A 25,315-nucleotide genomic window follows, 5' to 3' on the forward strand; every position below is an offset into this window, starting at 1 on the left:
CCAGTTGAGGGCAAAACAACTGCACGTTAATCCTTGATTGAGGAATTTACATGAGAGAGGAGAAACCTCCCGGAATTAATGGCTGTGGTTGTGGAAATGTTGGAGACACCTGAGAGCTGTGACTGATGGCTCAGCAGTTCCTGACACTTGCCTTTCTTTCAGACTGCCAATGCCACCACCCTGAGCTATTTGGTGACGGGGCTGAAGCCCAACACCCTGTACGAGTTCTCGGTGATGGTGACCAAGGGCCGCAGATCCAGCACCTGGAGCATGACAGCACATGGGACCACCTTTGAACTAGGTACTGCTGGGTTTCTGGGAGGGCTGAGCAGAAAGAAATCAAGCCAGGTCTGCCAGCTTTCTGGTTTTTAAATGATTCTGCTGATGATACTTGCTGGGGGGGGGCTGTTCTTCTGAATAGTTTAGTCAGAAATTCTGATTAAAAAAACAACAACATACTTCAAAATTCCAAGGGATGATTGCATGCAGGAGAATTTACATCAAATTACAGAGAAGTGATGAATAATGTACCACAATTCATGGGCAGGAGAGAATAAAGTGTGTGCTTGAAACGTCTCAAAAAGAGCACGTTAATAGCAAATACAAAGAAAATACTTCAGCTAATAATAATTAAAATTTGCTGTGTGATGATAATTATGACAGAGCGAGGAGGTCCATGAGGCAAATGAAGACAAAAAAATCACAGTAGGAATTAAGACATCCAAATGAGCCCTAAATTCCTGTTCAGAACAGAAAAGGTTTTATAGCTGCCAAGGAAAACCTTGGGCCCACGGAGTAACTGTGAGGGCCAGACCCTCTCCCCCGACCTGCCCCTCATTAGCTCTTTTTATCCTGCAGTGTTAAATGAACTTTGTGCAATTAAATTTGCTGGTTATTATGCTTAGGTTTCTCTTTAGATGAACTGTAAAGGACAAAAAGCCCATCCAAATGAGCCTGGAGTTCTTATGCTAAATTAAAATACAGCCAAAAAATCAAGCGTGCAAAGAATTAGTGAGAGCTCCCAAATGTTCTGTAACAAGGCATGAGAAAAAGCAAAACCTGGATAAAATCTGAAATCTCTGAACTTACTCTGAAGTCCCATAAACCATTCTTGAGCTTCAGTTGCTTTTGAAAACACTGTTGTGGTTTTTGGAGGGAATTCCATGATGTGGGACCAGCTCTGGGCTGAGGCTCCTTTCCCATCCCAGTGACTATTCCCAGGTTAAAACACTCTCTTTGCTATTTTTGCTGACACACATACAATCCTCACCCATAACTCTACACCAAGGGCAGGGACTATAAAATTTGCAGAGATAAAGACCTTGACAGAGAATTTGAACCTCAAAAAGCACACGAGCAGTGATGCAGGAGGTCTCGTTGCATTTAAATAGGAAATCCCAAGTTGAAGTGGTTATAGACAATATTTGCAAATGTGACCTAAAAACTTGGGAACTAAGAAAAAAAATTGAAAAAAGGGCTAAATATATTTTCTCATAGAAGATCTTGTGATTTGTATGACTGGCCAAATTCCTGAGCTCATTATTTTGGAATATCATGAGTAGCAGCATTGTGTAGGACTTGCTCCTCAACTAATGATGAAGGAAAATATGGGATCCTGGGCTGAGTGTTAGTGATTTCCTGATTTTTCTTCCTCTGAATCTTCTTTTTATGTATTTGGGGTAATATTTACAGTAACTTTTGGGCTTTGGCTGTCCTGGTTCCCACCTATTCCTCACAGAGGGATACCAGGTGCCCATCTCAGAGGAATGGAGGGATGAATTTCTAATTGGTAACTTAAATAAAGCTCTTGAAATGCAGGAAGCACTGCAAGCACTCAGGGCTACTATTATTGTATTAGTATATCCAATATCCAAGGTGGATTTACTCCAAGTTAACCCAAGGAAAAAGGTTGGACAGTTGTGGTCAGCAAATATTTCTTCCTTTCAGATGTTTCCGTGGTGCAGATTTCCTTCCAAATCACAAATAATCCTTCAGGAAAGTCAGTCAGCAATTGCAGATTTGAAATTGCTGGTGGATTTACTTTGCTGATTTGGATTTAAATGGTAAATTGGCATTTCTGGAGTCATAGAACTCAGAAGGGGTTGGGTTGGAAGGGACCTTAAAGCCCATCTTGTTCCACCCCCTGCCCTGGGCAGGGACACTTCCCACTATCCCAGGTTGCTCCAAGCCCCGTCCAGCCTGACCTTGGACACTTCCAGAGATGGGAGTCCACAACCTCTGGGTCTCAGTCCCACCATAAACCTGAAAATATGGAGATATTTCATGTGCCTACCTAAATAAAATGTATTTCTTTCATGAGTTTGTATGATTTTTCTGATGACCGAAGAAATTCAGGTGAGAAGTCAGTGACCTCAGTTGTCCAAAGATCCCTGTTTTTGGGAACACCTGGGCTCATTCAGTCCTGAATCACAGCATGTGGTGACAGCAGTGCCTTGGGAAGGGGGAGCTCCATCTGGGAAGGAGGTGCTGCACTCCAGGTCACCAGTGAATGGAGTAAATCAGTGAGACCCCGACAGTAGGTGGTGGATTCATAAAACTAACATCAAAGAGAACAAACCAAAATAACTTGCATTCATCTAAAACAAAAATCCAGGGTGCTGAGGGTGTTGTTTGTACCCCGTGGGTCTGACAGCCTGGTTGTGTGTGTTTGCAGTGCCCACTTCCCCTCCCAAGGACGTGACCGTGGTGAGCAAGGAGGGCAAACCCCGGACCATCATCGTGAACTGGCAGCCCCCCTCCGAGGCCAACGGCAAGATCACAGGTGGGCAGGGCAGGGGGGCAGCCCAGGGGGTGCTGCACGACCCTGGGGCCGTGTCCCACCCTCCCTGTAGCCCAGGGCTGCCCAGAGCTCTGTATCTGCTCTGTCAGTCTCTGCAGCCGCTCAGATTAATTATTTACTTTTGTACCCCGTAAAAATATATTAAGATCTAAACTAACTGCAGTGGGAAATTGGAGTGGAACCAGAAATATAATTGGAAGTTTAAATATCTCCATAACCTTTGCCTTCCTCAGATTGTGCTGTTCTAATAGCAGGCCTCCAGAAATTGTCCATAATGCCTCTGGCCCATCAGTGGTTTATTTAGGAGAAGCCATCCCAGTGCTCTTTGTCATCTTAGTGGCGTTTTTGTGTCACAGAACAGACTTAAAGCCAGTTTATTAGTCCCCTGACAGAACCATTAGGAGTAAACTGTTATTTGCCTTTAAGTGCATCACTGCCACGTAGGATAAATCACTGTACAGAAAGTGATAATTCCTGATTCCTGTCCGTAATTTCTGTTTGGATTCCCATTTCCAAGGGCTTTCTGAAATAATTCACTTCCGTTTTTCTTTGTTTTTATGCCAGGTTTTAAGCTTAAATCAGATTGTAATGGCATATTGTTTGCAGTGTATGGGTTTGGGTTTGTGCTCAGAATTAACCACGGTGCAGGATCACCTGATTAGGCAGGACTGGAGCCCAGGTTCTGCACAGGAGACTGAATTGAATTAGATCCCTTGGAAAGGGCAGCAAGATGTTTCCTCTTTGTGAGAAGGAAGGTTTGAGTGGAGAAAAAAGAGCCTTTATCTGAAGTGCAGGTGAAAGGACTCAGCTGGTGGTGGACAGTGAGGGGCCTTCAGGCAGGGCAGGCACAAATATCCGACACTGAGGGCCCTCAGGGGAGAGGGGGAACAACATACAGAGACCAGCACTTACCTGCACGTGGTAAATGAGCAAAATTATCCCATTTTCCTGGGAAAAAATGCCCTTGCAGTGTCTGCTCTGAAGTGCAACCTTAGTTACCCACATAGGTTGAACAAAAGCATCCAGTGCTTATCAGTTTGTGCATAAACAGCAGGTTAAAACATCAAATAAAATAGTAATTAACTGGTAAGTTTGAGTGCACCAAGCATGAGCTTCCCTTTTCCAGGGAATGAGGCAGTTTTTGGGATGTGGGGGTCGAGTGCCCTCTGGTGGGAACAGCCCCGGCTGAGGGACAGCTCCAGGCTCCACTAATGAGTCATTAACTAATGAGTCATTAACTCTGTGCATTGAGTAGTGCCGTAAAAGCCGAGGGATGATGTCATTCCATGCCCTGGGCAGCCTGTCTGTGGAATACATGGCTTTGCAGCTCCCGTCTCCCTTGGATGTGGTTGGGATGGATTTGGAATACTGAGCTGGGCCAGGCTGGGTTCCTGATGTGCATCGTTAAACCCGCTGAATAATTAGGACAGTCATAAGTTAACTCACTGCTTGTGCCACTATAGTCCTTTGAACTGTCAATACATATATATATAAAAATTAAATATGTGTGTATAGTATAGATGTAAAATACTAAATAAATATAAATAATATAAAATAATATAAATAATAATATATAAATATAATATGCACCATAAGTATAATATCATTTATAATATTTATAATATATTATTGTAATATAGCATATAGACAATATAAATAATAAATAATAAATAATATATATATACACCTATATTGGTTCAAGTATATATTTTATGCTGAGGCTTTGTGTTTCGTATGTAAAAAAAGTTATAAAGCTTTTACTTCATGTTGATTTTTACAATTGCAGTGCTTTTCAATAACAGAACATAAACTCCTCCCATACCTTTTTTTCCTGGGTTGTGCAGGACAACCTCAGTACTCTTCAGATTATTGTCATCTTTGTTAATGCACTGGAAAACACTGTTTTGTGCATTAACACTTGGTTAATACACTGAAAATAAAATAATTATAAACTACTGAACACATGTTGCTGAGCTGCGCATGAGAATGTTTTGTGGTTTGAACATTATTTAAATAATGTATTATAATAATATATTAATAATATAATAGTAATACTTTGAGAATGTTATGATAACAACAGCATTATCTTATTTTACTTATAAATAGGTAAGGAGGTGGAAATGAGCAGTTTCTCCATGTGCAATGAACAGTGCTCAGAAATGATATTTTAAAGGGCTTTTTTCCTCTCGCTGTGTAACAGATGGGAAGGGTGGCTGGTGTCTGGATGCATTCTTAGTCTTGGGAAAAGTGAGAACACCCTTAGCAAGCCCCTAATCCTCATTTTCTGTGCGATCTGGTGACTGTCCTGCTCTTCCCTGGGAACAGGATACATCATCTACTACAGCACAGACGTGAACGCCGAGATCCACGACTGGGTCATCGAGCCGGTCGTGGGGAACAGACTGACCCACCAGATCCAGGAGCTGACCCTGGACACGCCCTATTACTTCAAAATCCAGGCCCGGAACTCCAAGGGAATGGGGCCCATGTCCGAGGCCGTGCAGTTCAGAACCCCCAAAGGTAAAGTGGCACCTGGATCCCGACAGCTCCTCCAGAAGGACGAGCACCAGGAGCGTGCAGTCGGTGCTTACACAGACTGGGAAAGGCTGGAGTTGGGTTAGAGTGGAACTCCCTGTTGTCTTGCTCTTGCCTGGAGTTAATCCCTGTGCAGGTGGTGCTCAGCTCTTTGGTTCATGGTGCTGTGACTGCTCTTGGTTCCTTAGTTATGAGAAACCCAGGTTTGGCTACAGTGACACTCCAGGACTTTGTCACATCTGCTCCCTGGGACTGGGGTGGTGCAGGGGGAACTCATGGGACACAGCAGGCTCCTGAATCAAGAACTGATGGTGGTGGGTAGGTGGTAAATAGTACAAATGAGAGATAGCTTGAGAAAGGTACTCAGGGGGGAGAAAGAAAAAGTTATGAGTTTATCACTGTGGAAACATATCATAGAACTGGGATGGAAGGAACCTTAATAATCATCCAGTCCCACCCCCTGCCATGGGCAGGGACACCTTCCACTCCAAGCCCTGTCCAACCTGGCCCTGGGCACTTCTCCACGTGAGTATTGGTGGTCAGAAAGGAGCTGTAGCCACTCTGCCTGTGCTGTGCGAAACTTGAAATTCTGTCTCACTCTTCAAGCCTTGTGATCTCTCTTGTTTTTTCCTCCCTGTGCTTGCCCCATAGCTGAGTCCTCAGATAAAATGCCCAATGACCAAGGTAAATGAACAGCCAACATTTCTCTTCACTCCATCCTTCACCCATCCTGGTTTCGCTGTCCATGTGCTGTTGCATTTTCTAAATGAAACAAATATCTGCTGCTCTGACTGGAAATGGGCGAGTTCCTGTTGTGGTTTTAATAGTGGAAGAACTGGGAGTGCTGTGTGTGGGCTGGTGTTGGGAATATAAAGTGATCTCTGTAGTCAGGGGTCCCATGAAGGGCCATGTGGGTGGGGACCCTTCTGCAGGGATGGGCCATCCCGCCCCTGCCTGTTGCTGCAGGACCTCGGCACGAGGGGGTGGAGATCAAACAGATTCTGATTAGCACAAGTGCTGCTTGTGAGCTCCACATCCAGGATTGTTGTCATAAGAAAGGCAAAGATGCTCGTTCTGGAAAGCTTTGTGCAGGAGAGATTCTGTCTGTCAGCTCCTTTGGAGTCCAGACTCTCCTCAGGAGCCCAGCATTAGCTCCTAAAAGCCTTAAGGCTTTAAAATGTTTGCTTGGAAAACGGGAGCTTTGAGGCTTCCTACATGGAATTATAAAGGTGAATGTCCCAGGGCTGTTCTTGCTTTCTTCCAAATAACCTACAAGCCCAATAAAAAGGGAAGAATTAGTCTGAAGGGATGAGTTTAAAAGGCCATTGGCAAACAGCTTAGACTTGCAATTAGAGAGATCCTAAAGGGGCTGAGAGGGTTGGACTTGGCTCTGCAACTTGTTACTTAGCAGTAATTTATTAAATATGCTTTTACCCCTGTGCACCAAATACTGCTGATAGGAGGGGATTAGGGAAGAAATTCATATGCAGCCCCTGTGCCAGAGGTGGGAGCTGGGATCTGGGATCTGGGCTGCCTGGGGGTGAGCAGCTGCTCTCCCTGACACCATCCGTGCCCAGGTGCAGCGGGAGGGAACTGGGGAAGGTTAAAAGGTTTTAGGGAAAAGTTGCTGTTTTCTATTCTGCCCTGTTCTAACCCCATTTCAGCAGAGAACTGAATCTTCCATCCATCTTAAAGTAACTTGTTCTTCTAGTAAAATTTGATTAATTCTTATCCCATTATTTATAAATCACAAAAGCCAATAGAGCTTTGTTTCAGATTTCCTCTTGGAACACTCAGAGATTATAAATCATGGCAGCAGCTTAAGTGTAGGAAAGGAGAAGGTGGAGGAAATGCAGGAAAGGAGCTGAAGAGCTGCTCTGTGACAGCATCACTGAATTGGGACTCTCAGGAAAGAGCCAGCAAGTTCCTCAGGACTGGGAAGGACCCAAACTACAATGGGTTGATTCTCTGGCCCTGATGGTTCTGTCTTTTTTTTTCTCTCCCTGCTTTAATGTTTTTCTTCTGTACTAAGCACATGATGCTGTTTTTCCACACACTTTGGTAGCACAGAGCTCGTGTCAGAACTTAGTGACAGTTGCTGTCAGCCCTCAAGGAGTTGCACTGGCCTAGGCCAAAAGCAAAGATTAAGGTCTCTGATCCTTGGAAAACCATCCTGAAGTCACAGACATTGTGTGGCTGCCCGTACCTGGAGATTCACAAGCTAAATAAAAAACAATTCCAAGTAAATGCTGTCCTAAACTGTTCCTTAGAATAGGTTGTACTGCATAAGAGATGGACTCTCTGGAATTTAAAGGTTTAAACTGTTCATCTATGGTTTTAGGAATTGGATACTGAGAAGCATCTTGGTTGGGTGCCTAAATTTCATCCTAAATTCCTCAGGGTGTTCCCAGGAGGATGTGAGCTCTGGGAGCAGGTGCAGGTGGCACTGCACATCCTCTCTCTTCTTCCCTGTTCCCTGATTTTATGTCACCTGTTAAACTCAGGGGCATAATTTTCCTTCTCTTTCCTTGTGTTATTAAGGATATTGAACTACCCTTGGCCAAGCACAGGTCTTTGCAGAACTCATTAGAAATGTTCTTCATGAATAATGATTTTTCAATTCTAATTCTTATTCTTATCAGTTAATGTGTAGTTCATCTTGTTAATGGGTGCCATGTTGCTTTTTTATGATGCTGTTTTAACAAAGGATTGTACAGGACACAGTGAAATGTTTTTGGGAAGCCTAAATCCAGTATATTTTATATATATTATTCTATATCTGCATAGTTACTGTTACCAACTATGTTTATAGTCTGACATTTAGTTTTTTGAAAATACCTGTTTTCCATAAAGCAGAAAGATGGGCATGAAGCAGGAACCATCTCCTATCCACCCCCTTTTCCATGGTCTTACCTGTGTTAAGGCTCCAGCTGCTGCACTAGAAATGCTCAGGGTGTCTAATTGTCCTTCTAAAATACTGCTGGTTATTTTTATTCCCCCCTTCTCCCGCAGCTTCTCTGGGTGGAAGATCCAGCAGCTCCTCAGTGCCAGGTTCAGGGATCCAGAGGATTCATTTAGGGTTTTTTCCCATCTTTTCAGTGCAGGTTCTGTGACCATCCAGACACAAATATATCAAACACGAGCTGTTTAAAATGCTGTAAAATTCTGTCCTTGCTGCTGCAGGATTATTAGTGCAGTGCTTCAAAAGGAGAGCACTGGGTGCAGGGTCCTCTCTGCCCTGGCAAGTGCAATGTGTCTTTTTCATGGCACATTTGTCCTGCAATACATCTTTTCCATCATTATAGACTGGAACTCCTGCTGTACACACAGAACATTCCTCCTTATTACCCTGCCCAGGTTTAATCAGAATTCCTGCTGCTCCCTTTGGCTGGTTTTGCCATTTGTCTTGATTTCAGTGACTAATTTACAGGCTCTGACTTGAAGTTCACAGTTTCCATTTGTTACACATCCTTTAACACTTATTACTTCTTGATTAAAGGGGATTTTTAACTGAAAAAATCCTTCTCCTGATTGGGAAACTGCCAAATTGCCTGACTTCTTGGTTAGTTTGGTTTTTGTTTTTTGTTTTCTTTTTTTGTAGAACAATGTAAAAATGTGCAAAATATTCTGGATTCCTGCAACCAGAGGTGTTCTTTGCACCTTGCTGAACGTTTCCCCCACTATAGTATTCTCACCAATTTCTGCATTGAGTGCATTTTAATGAAAGCACAGAGGGAAAGAACCAGGGTTGGGATGTAACTAATGAATTGGTTTCCTTGGGTTTCACCAAAAACAGTTTTGTGAGGCTTCGTTGTCACTTCTGAACAGAAGAGAATGGGGTTGAAAGCAGGTTTTTATGGATAGGCTGGGCCCTAATATTACATTTACTGTGCTTTGGATCCTCCACTTACTTCCAGTCTCCCACACTGGCTGTAATGGGGTGTTAGGAAAGGAAACCTGGATAATTCCAGTTTCAGTCCAGGTGTGGCAAAGCCCTGTGCCTCAACATGTACCTGTGCATTGCTGCAAATGATTTTTATTATCATTTTAAAAATGATTATTAGTAGAGTCTCCCGAGCTGAGTTAGGAAAAGAATAACTCAGGAAACAATTGAAGAGTTCTTCTGGAGAAGTTTTTTTTCTTGGAGAAGTGCAAGTGCTGTGCAAAGACAAATCATGTTGTGGGGAGAGAAAAGGAGGGAAAAACTGTTCATGGGGGCATAGAGAAGTTCTAAAAGAAACTTAGAGGTGCTAAAGTGTGTGTGTGTGTGTGTGTGTGTAACATTCCAACATATCCGGCCTTTTCAGCCTCGGGATCTGCAGGGAAGGGAAGTCGCCCAGTGGACTTAGGACCGGACTACAAACCCCCCCTTGGAGGTGAGTGTTGCTGCAAAGCTTTTCCGTTTCCATGTGTTTCATTTCCCTTTGGTCTTTCACCCAGCAAACACTCCTGGCATCTGTTCCATAACTTTTCTCCACAGTTGTTCCCACTCAGTAAGTCCTGTAACACTCCTGCTGTGGTGCTCCTGCCTGGAGTGTCTGGCAAAACTCTCCAGGCATTCCCATGAGCAGATCTGCTTCCCATGGAGTTTTAAAGGGCTGCTGTGGTGCACAAGTGGACAATTATTTCAGTAGGAACATATTAGGAAGGAAAAACCTCCTGTTCCTCCTTCCCCTGGTTGCTGTTGGGGACACCTTGCCCTGAGGTAACGCTCAGTAGTGTTTGATAAAATTATTCTTTCAGGGCAAAGTGACTCCTTTAGGATTCTCATACTGAGTGTGGTGGTTTCTGGCTCTAAGGGGGTGCCTGTGGTATGGGGGTTTTAGCAAGATCCCAGAATAACTCTCCTTAGACTAACTGTTGAATTTCTATATGGTAACTATTTGAGTTGGCTGAACTTAGGTTTTGATAGGCCTGGTTGGGAATGGATCTATAAATCCTCTTATAGCTCAACAATTGTACAGAAGCACAGGTGACAAATGACAGAAAAATAAGCACTTCCCAGAGATCCAGGCAGACCAACCATCTCATCCTGCCCATCTATAGGATGCCAGACACCTTTGGTTTGCATTCCTTGCTTTTTCTATGCAGTAAATAACCCCTTTCTCCCATCTCAAACCCTCACAGGCAGTAACAGTCCCCATGGAAGTCCTACCTCTCCCCTGGACAGCAACATGCTCCTGGTGATCATCGTGTCCGTGGGGGTGATCACCATCGTGGTCGTGGTGATCGTCGCCGTCTTCTGCACCCGCCGCACGACCTCGCACCAGAAAAAGTAACAGCCCTTGCCCTGCCCTGCCTGTCCCACCTCATCCTGGCACCTCATCTTTTCTTGATCATGCTGTAGTGTTTATTCCTTTAAGTCTTCCAGGCTGTAGATGGTGAAGGTCCGTTTTTCCTAATCCATGTTCCAGAGTTACCAACCATCAGGAGTCCACACCCAAACTGGGCAATGCTCTCGTGTGTCCCTGCACCTGCCCCTCTCTCAGGAGAAGCTGCTGTTTAAAATATTGTTTCCAAACTGGAGCCAGTCCATCTCTTTGGAGCTGGGAGAGCTCCACAGCTCAGGCAGCTTCTCACTCCTGCTCTCAGCATGTCCTTCACTGTGTGGAGTTGGTGTACAAGCTGTGCATGATAATATCCAGTTTTTAGACAGATTACTGGAGTGGAATCTGAATCAGGTGCTGGACTCCTTAGGAAAGTGCTCCAAAATCCATACTATAGGTGTGTACCTGAATTCTTTCCTCATTTAGAGCACCTGAATCAAGCCCACAGCAGCAGTGCTCCCACTTAGAGGCTCCTGAAGGTTCTTTCTGCAAGTTCTTTGAAAGACCAGAGCTGAAAGCTGTATTTTAAGTTTAAAAAGATGCTGTTATGCAAAACAGATTTTTAAAAGCTAGGCTTGGAAGATAATCTCCACTTGCTTTGCTGAAGCTGAACCATCCTGCAAAAATGCAAGTTGTTCAGGAGAGGGAGCAGGGATGTGGGAATGTCTGGCAGCTGGGGGATGTGCTTGGGAGAGGGCAACACAGATGGGCCTGTGCCCCAGAGATGCATTTGATTTTCAAAGAGCAGAAACAGCCCTGTGAAACCTCAGTTTCTAAATGGCACCTCCCTTACACAGCAGCCCCCAGCAGTGAGTCACTCCTACTGTGTGCCAGGGGCTCAGCTGGGTCAGGGCAGGACGTGGGAGCACGTCTGGCTGGGAGTCACCTCCGTGGGAGGCTCTGCCCGCTGGTACTGAGCCATATCTGAGCCAGTTCTAGCAGTTGGGTCACCCAGAGGGAACACTTTCCCCCATCCTTGTGAGGAGCAAGTGTGGAGGGCAGTGCTAGAACCCTACGTTTTCCTTTTCCCAAATTCCACTGTCCCAAATCTCTGCCTCACCGTAGGTTCCTGCTGCTGCTGTTCAACAGCCATGAAAAGCTCCTCAGTCTGAGCAGTGCTGCAAGTGATGTTCGTGTCATTGATCCTCAGTGTTCACCATCCTGTTGGGATAACTGGCTGTTTGCACCCTCCCTCTCCAGCTCTTGCTGGAGCTGAGCCCGGAGCAGGGGCACAGCGTGGTGCACCTTCACTTCATGGCTGGAATGTTCTCTTAACAACCACAAGCACTGCAAACTCAGTTTTTGTCAGTGCAGACTTGGGCTGCAGAGCACAGGGCTGCAGGATGTGGGACCGCTGGGGACAAATTCATGGCATCAGAGTTGCAGGACGTGCTTTGAGATGTCGGCTGGGCTTGTGTGCAGAGTTCAGAGCGCCCTGCCCGGTGGGAAGGTTCTGCTCAGGGACACAGGATCTGAGGGAAATCCTTTCAACAGGTGAGGCTGACACCTAAGAACATCTGAGAACATCTCCTTTGTTTTCCCTCCCAGGAAACGTGCTGCCTGCAAATCAGTGAATGGCTCCCACAAGTACAAGGGGAACTCCAAAGATGTCAAGCCTCCTGACCTTTGGATTCATCATGAGAGACTGGAGCTCAAACCCATTGATAAGTCTCCAGATCCCAATCCCATCATGACAGACACCCCAATCCCTCGCAACTCCCAAGACATCACCCCAGTTGACAATTCCATGGACAGCAATATCCATCAGAGGCGGAATTCCTACAGAGGTGAGAGATCAACAAGTGCTTTGGCCATGAGGTGTTAAATACATTTGACTCTGAGTGGTGAAATCACTTTATTGAGATATTAGTTACTCTCTTTTGTTCTCATTTTTCAAGTAGTGAATTGGGTTCGTTCCTAGTTTCTAAGACTCCCTAAAAAGGATGGATCACATGTTGTAGTGAGGAAATTGAGTGCCCAGGAGTCAAATCATTATTTTCTCTTGGTAAATACTGGCTAGTAATTGGAACATCATCTAACAAGGGTTTTGAAATGAACTCCTGAGAGTTGTGTGTGACATCCTTTCAGCCCACAGCTGCAGTGCCAGAAGTTCAAGTTTGTATTGGGGCCTGGAGAGTTTCTCCAGTACCAAATAACTGTCCTCTTCTCACCTCCTGGTGGAGGATGAAAGAGCTGTTTTTATCAGTTGTGACTCACAGAACTGCAAACAGAACTAGAGAGAGGGGGGTTGAAGTGCTCAGGTGCCACAGGAGCTGCAGGTCAGTAACCCCAGTGTCTCTCCCTCAGGACACGAGTCCGAGGACAGCATGTCCACGCTGGCAGGAAGGAGGGGGATGAGGCCCAAGATGATGATGCCTTTTGATTCTCAGCCACCTCAGCGTAAGTCACCAGCCCCCCATTCCCGCTCCTGGAGTGGGGAGCGCCCAAACCAGCCACACTGATGCCACAAACAGGGACACCCACACCTTCCTGCTCACTGCTCCTGAGCAATTCCAGCCTCTCTGCAGTGGGAGCAGCTCAGAGGAGGCCCCAGAGCCCCCTATGGGAAAGGCAGAGTTAGACTAAGGGAAAAGGGGAAAAGGAGCAGCTGCACTGGAGTGAGGAGTGGGGGAGAGTCAGGAGTGTGTCCAGTGTCTGTCCACCCCACTCTGGTGCTTCCCAGGGAGAGCCTGTGGGCTTGGCTGCTTTTTGTAGCTGTTCCCTCTGAACTCTGCCAGTGCCCAGCTGTCCCACAGGAACTGCAGAGAGCTGCTCCATCTGCGGCAGGTTCTCAGCTGCTGGTTTTCTCCTCTCCAGCCCAAGCAGTCCCACGTTTTTAGCCTCCCCTCATGAGGCAGCTGCTCCATCCCCTGTAGCTCTTGAGTTGCCATTCTCAGAGCCTCCTCTGACTTTACTACGAGCTCCTTGGAATCTTTGCTCTCTCACTCAGCCCTGGGAGGCCCTTCTGGAGCTCCTGGCCACCAGAATGGCATTTGCCTACCCCAGAGACCTTAAAATTATTGACAAATGGGAAGATTTCTCTGATTGCTTCCATGTCTGCTCACTGAGAAGGAAAACTGATTAAAGCCAGTGCTGGCACTGCTACTTGGAATCTGCTGCTCACTCTCCTCTGTCTTGATAATCCACCATCAAGCCCCTTCCTTGGTTTTGTATCTGTAACCATCTTTCAGTCCATACAAGAGCCTTCCCTCAGCAGCAGCTTAATATTTGACCTTTGGAGTGGAGCCTTTTTGAAAATTCAGCTGGTTCCCTTTATTGACATATTTACTGACTTGAAACTCTGAGATCAGTGATTTCCTTTGCAGGAGTTGTGCTCACTGTTTTCTGGGTGACTCTGTTTACCCCTGCAGTGATCCTTCTCTGGTACCAAAGCTACTGCTATTATTGTGATGAAATATTTTAAGAATTAAACAATATATCTAGTTTTGAAATGAGGACTCCAAGATGGAAAGGGACTTGGCTGAACCTCTGAGCAGCCAGACTGAAACCCTGTGTGAGAACACAAGTAACAAGCACAGGAGAACACAGGAGTCAACGTGCATGGACAGAACTGGGAAGTGAAATTACACTGAGCTCCCCTGGGCTGAGCTTTAGACTTCTCTGAGCTCTGTGTGTTCATGTTCCACCTGTAGCCAGGGAACTGCTGCCACAGCCCCTTGGGTTAATAAGGAATGATTTCAGATTAGTCCCTTCTGTTTCCACTTTATAACTTTTTGCTTTAATTACCTGAAGTGAGCACTCTGTTTTCTTCCTCTCTACCTGCTTTTTCAAGTGTCCTGGTGACCTGATAAGCCCAGTTTGTGAATTTTCAACTGTTTCCTTGTTCTACAACCTTTTTACAAGAATAGCATCTTTTTTCTTGGTTTTACAATAAGCAGTCTGATGTTCCTCGTTGTCTCCCATTTTTTCCATGTACAAGGAGGGAGCAGAGGATGCAGTTTTACACTAATAATCCTTACTCTGATTACTTCCTTCCAAGTTGATTTGTGTCAGACGCGGTGTCCCACAGGGACACTGAGCTGTGGGATTCTGCTGAGTTCCTGTCCCATGCCAGGCACTAGGACATAATGGAGGCAGACCTGGGTGACCCCATAACAGATTGAGGCAGCAATAAGTGTTACCTTGCACTCTCCTAAGTGTTTTTCTCTAAATGGGATGCAGCACTGGACACACACAGGATAAGATAAACTCATACAGGATCACAAGATGCTCCATAAAAACAGTGTAGCAAAGGAAAAACTCACAGCAAAGACACTCAACAACCTACATATCAGTCCCACACAGGATGATACACATTTTTGGGAGGCAGTAATTCCAGTTGTACCTGCTGGTTGTGTTCAGGCTGATGTGATAATTGTGGCAGATACAGCCATGGATGTGATTTCCCTGCAGCACCAGCCCCGGCTCTGACAGCCCTTTGTGATGCCAGTCCTGCTGTGTTCCCTGGAAAAGCCTGGCTGATTCCCTCTCTTTCTTAGCCATTGCCTTGCCCAGGGAGAACAAACCAGGCCCAGGCACAGCTGGCTGGGGTGGGTGGGATGAGGAAGGAGGTGCAAGGTCTGCTGGTGCCTCAGGGCTTGAGGTTGTTTTAGTGACTTTGACTTTTTATCCTGTTTTCAAGAGCTCTGAGGGCCTCCAGCAGTAGGTTTATGTTTTATAGTAACTGGAAACATTAATATAATGTCATTTAGGCTTTGCAGAAGCTCCACAGGAGGCTCACAGTGGTATGTGAGGCCCTTTCTCAGGAAGCACCACCAGGACCATTCCGTGTGTTTAACTCTGAGCCTGCAGACACCTTCCCATGGCTTCCCCCCAACTGGAGCACTCAGATCTAGTTATTTACCTCTTAGGTACTAATTTAGGATAATTCAGTCTCTTCCATTTTAGCATAATTTGCAGTAATGGTGTGTACCAAGTGAGCTCCTTCTTTGACTACTGAAATACAAAAATCCTGGAAGGATATGAGGAAGCAAAGGGCTGTTTCTTTTTTAACACACACACTATATGTGGATAGTAGATCTATATTCTCTCTATTCTTCATCTGAACTTTTCTCTTCCTTGAAATCAAACGGTGCATCCTGATGTGAATTAAATTGCTGGTACTGCTTTTTGGCCTGTAATCAGGTGATGTTTTTGTCCTGTACATGACTCGGGTCTGATGACCCAGGAGTTTAAGGTGGATTGTGAACCAGCTGAGGGTCTGGCTCCCCTGCTGAGTGGCTGTGTGGGGAAGGGAGGGGTGTGGTGCCTTTCAGTCCACAAACACTGTGTGTGTGTTAAGTGTTTCTCTGTCTTGTGTTCATCCACAGCTGTGATTAGTGCTCATCCCATCCATTCACTCGATAACCCCCACCACCATTTCCACTCCGGCAGCCTCGCCTCTCCAACCCGCAGCTACCTCCACCACCAGCCCAGCCCCTGGCCCCTGGGCACAGCCTTGTCCCACTCAGACAGGGCCAATTCCACAGGTGAGACACAAACCACCAGGGGTGTGTTGCTTTCATGGAACCGGGAGCGAAACATGTGGAAATCAAAGCCTGAAACTCGGTCAGTCCCCACTGTGGTGCTCCATGAGGTTTAAGGACGTGGGTGTAAGTGCAGACAAAATCCTGGACAGGTTGAGCTTACTTGTGCAGATCCTTGAGGCACATGAACAAACAGGAGGCTCCCTTATGCTAAAGCCTTCAGCCCTGAAACACCAGATTAAATCTGAGCTACTTAATGTGGTAACTTTTTCCCTAGTTTGTACTATTTCAAACCAAGAGAGGAGAAAGGTCCAGTCTTGGCTACCGAGAGCTGACATTTGTTAACCTTCCTGAAGGACACAGAAAATGGGGGTGATTTCCATGCAGTATTTTCAGGCCTGAAGCACAATGAATTGCAGTAGTTTCTGCAATGTCTCCAGTGCTCTGAAGATTTCTGAAGCCACACTGTTGCTAAATTGCACATGGGTAAAATGTCAAGTTGGAGGGAAATCTGAGCTTTTCTAGCTTAAGGTCAACCATCTAAGGTGTCGTAGCCAAAAGTGTTTCCTTATGAGAACAATTCCTGAGGCTGCAAGGACACAGGGAGGCAATATGTGAGAGGCAGAGGTTTATACCAGTGAAGTGACAGCTCCCACAATCCAGATCCTTTCTTGCCTGTGCTCCAAGTAGGATCACGACGCCCTGAATGTAAGATACCATCTCATTGTTCTCTTAGGTCAGCGTGGAGCCTGCTGCAAACACAGCAAGCCTGGGATTTCATTTGAGCTTGAGCTTTCAGCAAGTAGGAAGAAATTCTTAGGAAGAAGTTCTTCCCTGTGAGGGTGGTGAGGCCCTGGCACAGGTTGCCCAGAGAAGCTATGGCTGCTCCATCCCTGGAAGTGTTGAGGGCCAGGTTGAATGGGGCTTGGAGCAACCTGGGATAATGGAAGGTGTCCCTGCTTATAGCAGGGGATGGAATTAAATGATCTTTAAGATCCCTTCCAACTCAAACCATCCTGTGACTCCAGGTAAATGGATTTCAAGCCTGTCTCAGAAAAAACTCAGGCTCCTGTGTCTGCACTAGTGCTTGGTGTGAACCTTAAATTACAGATTTAGTTACAAATGCCAGTACTATGAGATGCTCAAGGGCAGAAGGAGAACGAAGGTTTGTGTTCTCTGCTGTTTATCTGAGAGCTTTCTCCATGGAGCTGTTTCAGTGCAGAACTGTTGATTTGCTCTTGGTGGGGGTGTGGAATCATTCAGTTCTCAGCTCGTATTACTAGAGAGCCATCGTTCACTGTAAAACAGGGCAGTCACACAGAACTGGGGTTATATCTGAATTCCCTCAGTAGCCTGTAACAGTGACTCTGGAAAAGGTGCTTCCCAGTAGCCTGCTGTGTTTCCATGTGCCCCAGAGGCCGTTTCTGAGCAGCCAGTAACTGCAGTGTGTGTGTTGCAGAGTCCGTCCGGAACACGCCCAGCACGGACACGCTGCCGGCGCCCTCAGCCCCGCCGGGCACCGACCACCAGGACCCCGAGGGCTCCACGGGCTCGTACCTGGGCACTGCCCAGGAGGAGGACCCTGCCCAGGGCCTGCCCACCGCCCACGTCCGCCCGTCACACCCGCTCAAGAGCTTCGCGGTGCCCGCGGTGCCCCCGGCCGGGGCCTCCTACGACCCTGCCCTGCCCAGCACCCCCCTGCTGACCCAGCAAGGTGAGGGGGACGGGCACCGCTGCCAAAACTGGGGGGTTTTAACAGGGAAGGTCCTTGAGGGGCGGGGGGTGGAGTTGGGCATCCAAGGCAGTGTGTCAGAGGCTGCAGTGAGTTCTGTCGGTGTCATTTCAGGGCCTTTTTCTGTACGTAAATAAATTGGACAAAAATTCGGATCCAACGCTCCAAAGTTTAAGTGTTCACTTTCCTCTAATACAATCTTTCTCATCATAGAATCATGATAGAATGGTTTGGGTTGGAAGGACCTTAAAGCTCGTCCAGTCCCACTCCTGCCATCCAACCCATCCAGCCTGGCCTTGGACACTTCCAGCCTCTCTGGGCAACCTGTGCCAGGGCCTCACAGGGAAGAATTCCTTCCCAATATCCCATCTAACCCTGCCCTCCTTCAGTTTAAGGCCGTTCCCCCCGTTCTTATTCTCTTCCTTTCTGATTAAGCCCAAGAACCAATTCCCTGAGGCCTGACTCTCTGACCATTGGTTTCCAGCTCCCACCCACCCCGTTCACTCGGTGAAGACCGCGTCCATCGGAACTTTGGGAAGGACTCGCCCTCCCATGCCCGTGGTCGTTCCCAGTGCCCCCGACGTGCAGGAGACCACCCGGATGCTGGAGGACTCGGAAAGCGTAGGTACTTCCACTGCCAGGCCTGGCCTTGCAGTGCTCACAGACTGGGGGGAGGGCTCTCCTTATTTGTGTCACACTTGGAAACTTCTGGAATTCTGCACTGACGCTTTCAAAGGCAGAAGGTCACAAGGCTCCAAACTTCCAACACCTCCATTGCCTGTGAATCCATATAAAAAGTACAGGAGAAGCACCTTCTGCACAGGGCAGGGTCCTGTTACAGCCCTGCTGCTGCAGAGCATTCCCAGTGTCACTGCACGTGGAACATTTGGCACTAATGCCAACATGTTTTAAGCATCATCCCAAATATGTTTGTAGACTCTCTGTGAAAGTGTTCTGACTTTTGGGAAAGATGCAAACACCTGTTGGGCTGCTTTTGGGAGTATCTGCTAAGGATGTTGAGGATGTTTTGGGTGGGAGGCACTGGAAGAGCTGTTTTCCTTTCAAATTGCAAGCCAAGAAGTTTCTCCAGTAGCTACTGGATCACTAGAATCATATATTGTCTTCAGTATCACACAGGTATTAGCTCTGATCACTGCTACAGGAAATGATTATTTTGAATTTATTTTACTTTTTTTCCTCATTGTCCTTTTCATTTGTCACATGTTTTTGTTGCCCTCTTGATTTTCTTTCTGCGTTTGCTGGTCTAGAAACTTGATCTGGTGCCCTTTTGCCCTTCTGTCTAGATGTCACTCCTGCTTTATTTGTTTTGTTTGGTCAGTACCAAACCCTTACTAATTAGTTTATCCATCAATACATTGGTAATATTCAAATAGAGCCATTAATAAATATGTTCATTGATAAATTAGTACAAGGTAGAGTCAGCACACTAAATACTAGTTAAATTAAATTGCTAGTTTAAGTATGAGTTTTGAAAATTAAATTATAATTTGAATTAAGGGGTTTAGGGTTAGGTAGTGATTTGAATTAACTCTATTTTTTTATGAGAGCCTGTAGGAATGAGTTTACTTTCAGCTGCTGCTGTTTATCATTGTCAGATAACGTGTTGGACCCAGGGCAGGGATGACTTTTCTGGTACAGTCCAGATGTTGGATAAACTGGAAGTTCATTGCCATTTAAATTAGGAGAAGGTTTGTCTCTAGAAGGAAAGGAAGTGAGAGCAGGGTCAGGGTTGAAAACTGCACAGAACTGGGAAGGACTTGGTCAGAAAAGGTTTGGAGCTGCCGTGGTTGGTGGTGTGTCTGCACACAGGCACTGATCACAGAGGTGATGGCTCATCAGTGCAGCTGAAACTGGACCTCTGAGCCTAAGACACTGTGATTTCAGGGAGGGTAACGATTCTCAAAACATTTCTTTTGAGATGATTCCTTTGACCTGCTTTCCGGTTAAGCTGGGAAGACTTTTCTAAACTGCCTACTCTGGTTGAAAGGCAGCTGTTCCCTTCAGGGATTGAGACAAGGAAAACAGATCAGCTGATCATGGTTTATTCAGTGGGACTCTGCATCACAACTGCCCAAAGAGCTGCACTGAAAATAGAATCAAAGAATAGAATATGCTGAGCTGGAAGGGACCCACAAGGATCATCAGTCCCTGTCCCTGAGAGCATTGTCCAAACCCTCCTTGAGCTCTGGCAGCCTTGGGGTCGTGCCCACTGCCCTGGGGAGCCTGTTCAGTGCCCAACCACCCTCTGAGGGAAGAACCTTTTCCTACTATCCAACCTAAACCTCCCCTGGCACAGCTCCAGCCACTCCTTAGAGTGTTCTTTCAAGTTATTAATTCCTGTAACTGTGGCTAAATCCAATCTATGTGTGGTTATTCCTGAGTCAGAGCCGTATCCCACAGCAGTCCCTGACCATTCCTCTGTGTTTCCTGTCCTGTTCCTCCCTAAGGAGAGCCAAGGCCCCTGTAGTAACCCTCTCCCTCTCCCCAGACCTACGAGCCGGATGAGCTGACCAAAGAGATGGCCCACCTGGAAGGACTGATGAAGGACCTCAATGCCATCACCACGGCGTGACCACCTCCCCGGGACATGACTCCAAACCGCTCCGCAAGTCGTGGGACTCAGCCTTGGAACGCAAGGAATTGTACAGAGGAAAAAAAAAAAAAAGGAAAAAAAAGAGAAAAAAAAAAACAAACAACAAACCAGAAAGAGGGACAGCACATGAGAGCAATGTGGGAAGGAGAGGAACCAACCAGAGGGGACCTGTGTGTCACCGTCCTGCAGTGAAGTCTTGGCCCTGTGAATTCCAGTCCCCTGTGGGCCGGGCGGGCTGGGACACACCAGGCTGGACTCCAGACACAAGGAAAGCAAACGGACTCGCCGTTAGTTTTGTTCTGGTCAGGTTTTGTCTCAGTGGTGTGATTGCCCTGCCTTTTCAGTGTTGGACATTGGCATTTATGTACAATTTTATTTGTGTTTTTATTTTATCTTTTTTTATAAAAAGGAAAAAAATATTGTAATTAAAAAAAAAAAAAAGGGAGAAACTGTTGTTTTCCACAGCCTAGGCTGAGGTTTGACTGCTTGTTCTATTGTGTATGGAAATTCATTGCCAGTGTGGGTTGTTCTGTTTTGTTTTTTATTCTGCGTACAACTACGTCCCCTTCTGGCAGTTAATCCATGGCCTTTTGGGATGCTGCACTGCTCTTTGTAAGCTTTTTTTATTATTTTTATATTATAATTATTAAAAGCCTGACTTTCTCCTCTCATCACTGTGAGATTACCAGTCTGTTTGAATTGAAATGTAATTTGAAAGGCTTGTTTGTCGCTTTTTGTGCAGTTTCAATATTTTGAGTGGGGGGGAAAGTAGCTGGGGAAGGGGAGGGGGTCCAGGGGGAGGGGTCATTCCTGTTGTTTTCATGTCTTTCTCCAGTGACTGGAAAGACTGAAGAACACGAAGCATCTTCTGTAACGTCCTTCCTTGTCCCTTTAGCATCACTGTGTCTCTGGTCACTGAACTGCAGTGAGAGTCTCATTTAGAAACATTGCCAGAACTTCCTCCTGTAAATTGGGGTTCCTTTTGCTTAGATGACACTACATGCAGCTTATTTTGGCAACTGTTTTGTTGTTGTTAGCTAAAGATGCATCATGAACCTTGCAAGTGCAGAGTGAGGGCTCAGCACAGGCCCCAGGGCTGGGGTGGAGCTCCCTGGGCTCCCAGAAGGAGAGAGCTGGGGCCCTTCCATCCCCACACACCACATCCTGCCTGTGGGAACACTCCCTGCCCACAGCAGCACGTCCAGCCCCAGTGCAGTGTCTCCATCCCGGGCCACTCAAACAAGGGCCAGCTCTGGAGTGTTCCCCAGAGACAAAAACAAGGCAAAAATGTATTTTTTTACACTTTGGAAAACCATGTAAAAAGAAAACCAGTATTAGTGACTCAGGTGCTGTTCACACATCTGTCTGGAAAGGAAGGGAAGGTCAAAGGGAAGGACAAGGGTTTTCCTTTTCTCCATGTGTGATTGCCTGGCTCTGCCCTTCCCTGGAAAGGGGCTGCAGCTCAGTAAAGTAACCAAACCCACCCCCAGGTGCCTGATGAACTCGTGTGCAATTCCACTGCCAGAACAAAAGGAAACTCCAACTTACTGCTGGTTCACAGGGGAATCTGTTCCTCCTGGGATTTGGGATCTCGGGGACAGGCAGGTCTGGGTGTTTTGGGGACCCTGCTGTGGCTCTGCCAGGGCTGGGCCTGTGGGAATGCAGGAACAGCAGGAGGGAATGCTGGAACTGCTGCAGCTCCAGTAACAAACAGGAGTTCTGCTGCTTTTACTTTGTTCCCCACTGAACTGAACTAAAGCTTCTCGTCTCCAAGAGAGGGGAGAGCCATGGAATCACCTGGAGAGCAGCTGGGATGGTGCTGTAGTGTCACTTCCTTTCTTTTCCTGGACTCTGTGTTGTCATTTCTGGGACATTTCCTGCCTTTATTTATTCTTTGAGGGAGGGGAGGGAATCAAATTAATTGGGGCACTGTAGGCCACCTGGATAACTGATGTTTGGACTTTTAATCAGTACAATTCAGGGCAAAATAAGCTACAGAATATGTGTTTAAAGAATAAAAATGCACACCCTGACCTGGAAGGAGGGTGTGAACCTTTTCCTTTGCCTATTTTTTACCTGTACCCAAAGAAATACCATCCTACAAACACAGTATTCCTGGCTGGGGGGGGGTCTTTGTGAATATTCCTTATGTATAACACCATGAATGTTAATATTGTCATTGAATTTGGGGAGGGGGAATATTTTTAATGATAAAACAACTGTTCAAAGTTGGTTTTTTAAGGTTAAACTGAAAAAAAAAAGAAAAAAAACATTTATTCAATTCAGTGTACAATCTGTATTGCACTTTTTCACATTTTAATGCTACGTTTTCTTACATATCCTGTGATTTTAAATTTGGAACATTGTGTATCCTTGTAGTGTCATAGTCAAGCTGTTGAGTGACAGCTTCCCTCAGACATTTGGGGAAAAAAGAACCAAACCTGTATATTGTTTTATGATTCTCATGTAGAATAATTTTGAGGGCTGCTGTAGACGTCGACCTTTCTGTACAATTTTTTTTTTTTGCTTTTCTGTAGTATTTGCTGTATCCTCTATGGCTTTTTTTAATAACTTCATGTTTATTATTTGGTATTGGACATCCAATACACTTTTTTTAATCCAATCAAATTCTGGGCTGCTTGGAGAGTTTGTTTAATTATTCCTAATCGATACAGGGACCAGGTTTGGAATTTTACTTGCCCTTTTTGTTGCTGTGGGTTGGTAAGTTGTGTCCTCCAGAGAAGGAAGAGGAAAATTGTTACTCTCCCTCAATCTTTGTGCAGACACTGAACATGTAACCTCTGCCTTCCTTCTATTTCAAAGGTAAAAAATACCACCTTTTAATAAGCAAGTAGAGAAGGAAGGGGTTCACATCAGGGGAAGGACATTTAGTAGCCTTAATAAACTGGTAAATAATGAAAAATAATACTATAATCATGGAATAGAGTGCTTTGTCTGTACCTTTTGAAGTACAGCGATGGGTATCCGTGTTGCTCCCCTCGTGCTGACTCCAGCCTCCTCCTCTCATACTGGGGACTCCCACTGGTCATCAGCCACTTTCCCGGTCACTCGTGTCCTTGGGAGCATCATCCTGACCCCTGCAAACAGGAATTATGCTCCTGCAGGCTTTACAGCCCCTGCTCCCCTCGTTGTTCATCAGATCTCTCTGTTTACCCATTAAATTGTGCCCCCCACACTGATGTCTCGGGTGGGAAGGGACTCCCAAATCCTCCTGAAGGGGAGCCAGGACCTGCAGCTGGGCAGGGATGTCACAGCCATGCCAGAGCTGGGGGCTGTGCAGGGATGTGTCCAGGGGAGGAGAAATGGGGAGCAAAGGCATTGGGAGTGTCCCAAGGCACAGCCAGGACACAGACAGGCAGATTAAAACCCTGCCCTCTATTTACTGACCTTGAGCTCTGAGCAAGGTGTCCCTGCCCATGGCAGGGGTTGGAATGAAATGAGCTCTAAGGTCCCTTCCAACCCAAACCATTCTGGGGTTCACATGGAATCACTGAGGTTGGAAAAGACCTCCAAGGTCAGCGACTCCACCCTGTGCCCCATCCCCACCTTGTCCCCCAGCCCAGAGCACTCAGTGCCATGCCCAGTCATTCCTCGGACACCTCCAGGGGTGGGGACTCCACCACCTCCCTGGCCAGCCCCTTCCAATGCCTGACAGCCCTTTCCAGGAAGAAATTCCCCGATGTCCAACCTGAACCTCCCCTGGCACAGCTTGAGGTTGTTTCGTCTCCTCCTGTCCCTCGTTCCCTGGGAGCAGAGCCCGACCCCCACCCGGCTCCCCTCCTGTCAGGGAGTTGCAGAGCGAGAAGGTCCCCCCTGAGCCTCCTTTTCTCCAGGCTGAGCCTCCTTTTCTCCAGGCTGAGCCTCCTTTTCTCCAGGCTGAGCCTCCTTTTCTCCAGGCTGAGCCCCCTTTTCTCCAGGCTGAGCCTCCTTTTCTCCAGGCTGAGCCTCCCCAGCTCCCTCAGCCGCCCCTCACAGCACTCGTGCTCCAGGTTCTACGATATAAAGTGAGTTTATCTCGCTGGCCAGTGGAGATAACTCCCGGTGCTGCTCTGCCCGTCAGTCCGGCTGACAGAGGGTGGGTTTGTGCCGTTCTGAGGCAGGTGACAGGTGACACCTGCTGTTCATGTCACAGGGCTGTGGCACAGCCCGGGGACACCAGATGGCAGCGGTGACTCGCTGGTGAAAGGCTGCAGCTCACACGGAGCCCGCACGGAGCTGCAGCCGCCTGGAAGGGAATCGCTGCTGAGGAGCCTCGCGTTAGCGCTGCTGCTCCTCAGCGGCAGCTCAGGGAAGAACTCGAGCTGCAAATTACACCTTTTCCACGCCTGGCTCTGGCTTTCCCTGCCAGCGCTGTGGCTCCCAACACAGAAGGAAGGGGCTGCCTCAAACACCTGCAATAAATTGGTGCAACACTTGCAGGCTTTTTCCCATTAAGAGCAGCCATCCATCTCCACATGAACTGAGGCTGGATTTAAACCACATTCATCTCAATAAAAGCAATCCTGCAGGGGCTCGACAGGATGTAACTCAACAGCCTTTGCCAAAAATATTAACCATTACAACTTTTCATAGGGGCCCAGAATGGTTTGGGTTTAGGAAGGAACTTAAAGCTCATCTCCTTCCACCCCCTGCCATGGGCAGCAACACCTTCCACCAGCCCAGGTTGCTCCAAGCCCTGTCCAACCTGGCCTTCAACACTTCCAGGGATGGGGCAGCCACAGCTTCTCTGGACAACCTGTGCCAGGGCCTCCCCACCCTCACACCCAACAATTCCTTCCCAATATCCCATCTATCCCTGCC

General features: G+C 46.7%; 2 protein-coding genes across 13 annotated transcripts in view; one reads left to right on the forward strand and one right to left on the reverse strand.

The window, feature by feature from the left end:
* The window catches only part of NEO1 (neogenin 1), a 170,899-nt gene extending 147,777 nt beyond the window's left edge, over window positions 1-23,122 (forward strand). For 4 of the 10 annotated variants that reach the window (XM_017816784.1, XM_017816788.1, XM_017816789.1 and 1 more), the window contains exons 18-28: window positions 163-301; window positions 2,675-2,782; window positions 5,126-5,320; window positions 9,643-9,711; window positions 10,463-10,610; window positions 12,211-12,449; window positions 12,970-13,062; window positions 15,993-16,151; window positions 17,608-17,862; window positions 18,365-18,501; window positions 20,390-23,122. In XM_017816784.1, coding sequence (XP_017672273.1) covers window positions 163-301; window positions 2,675-2,782; window positions 5,126-5,320; window positions 9,643-9,711; window positions 10,463-10,610; window positions 12,211-12,449; window positions 12,970-13,062; window positions 15,993-16,151; window positions 17,608-17,862; window positions 18,365-18,501; window positions 20,390-20,473 — 1,626 coding nt within the window. In that variant the 3' untranslated portion in view covers window positions 20,474-23,122. Of the gene's footprint in view, window positions 1-162; window positions 302-2,674; window positions 2,783-5,125; window positions 5,321-5,986; window positions 6,020-9,642; window positions 9,712-10,462; window positions 10,611-12,210; window positions 12,450-12,969; window positions 13,063-15,992; window positions 16,152-17,607; window positions 17,863-18,364; window positions 18,506-20,389 lie in introns of all 10 variants that reach the window. The other 6 variants (XM_017816783.1, XM_017816785.1, XM_017816786.1 and 3 more) reach the window with 3 other exon arrangements.
* Window positions 22,042-25,315, reverse strand: part of HCN4 (hyperpolarization activated cyclic nucleotide gated potassium channel 4) — a 150,225-nt gene continuing 146,951 nt past the window's right edge. For 2 of the 3 annotated variants that reach the window (XM_017816794.1, XM_017816795.1), the window contains exons 11-12: window positions 23,456-23,592; window positions 22,042-22,145 (exon numbers count right to left, since the gene is read on the reverse strand). The gene's annotated coding sequence lies outside the window, so the exon portion shown is untranslated. Of the gene's footprint in view, window positions 22,146-23,294; window positions 23,307-23,455; window positions 23,593-25,315 lie in introns of those variants that run through there. The other variant, XM_017816796.1, reaches the window with a different exon arrangement.

Source organism: Lepidothrix coronata, unplaced genomic scaffold (assembly GCF_001604755.1).
Source record: "Lepidothrix coronata isolate B3197 unplaced genomic scaffold, Lepidothrix_coronata-1.0 Scaffold58, whole genome shotgun sequence".
Classification (NCBI taxonomy): domain Eukaryota; kingdom Metazoa; phylum Chordata; class Aves; order Passeriformes; family Pipridae; genus Lepidothrix; species Lepidothrix coronata.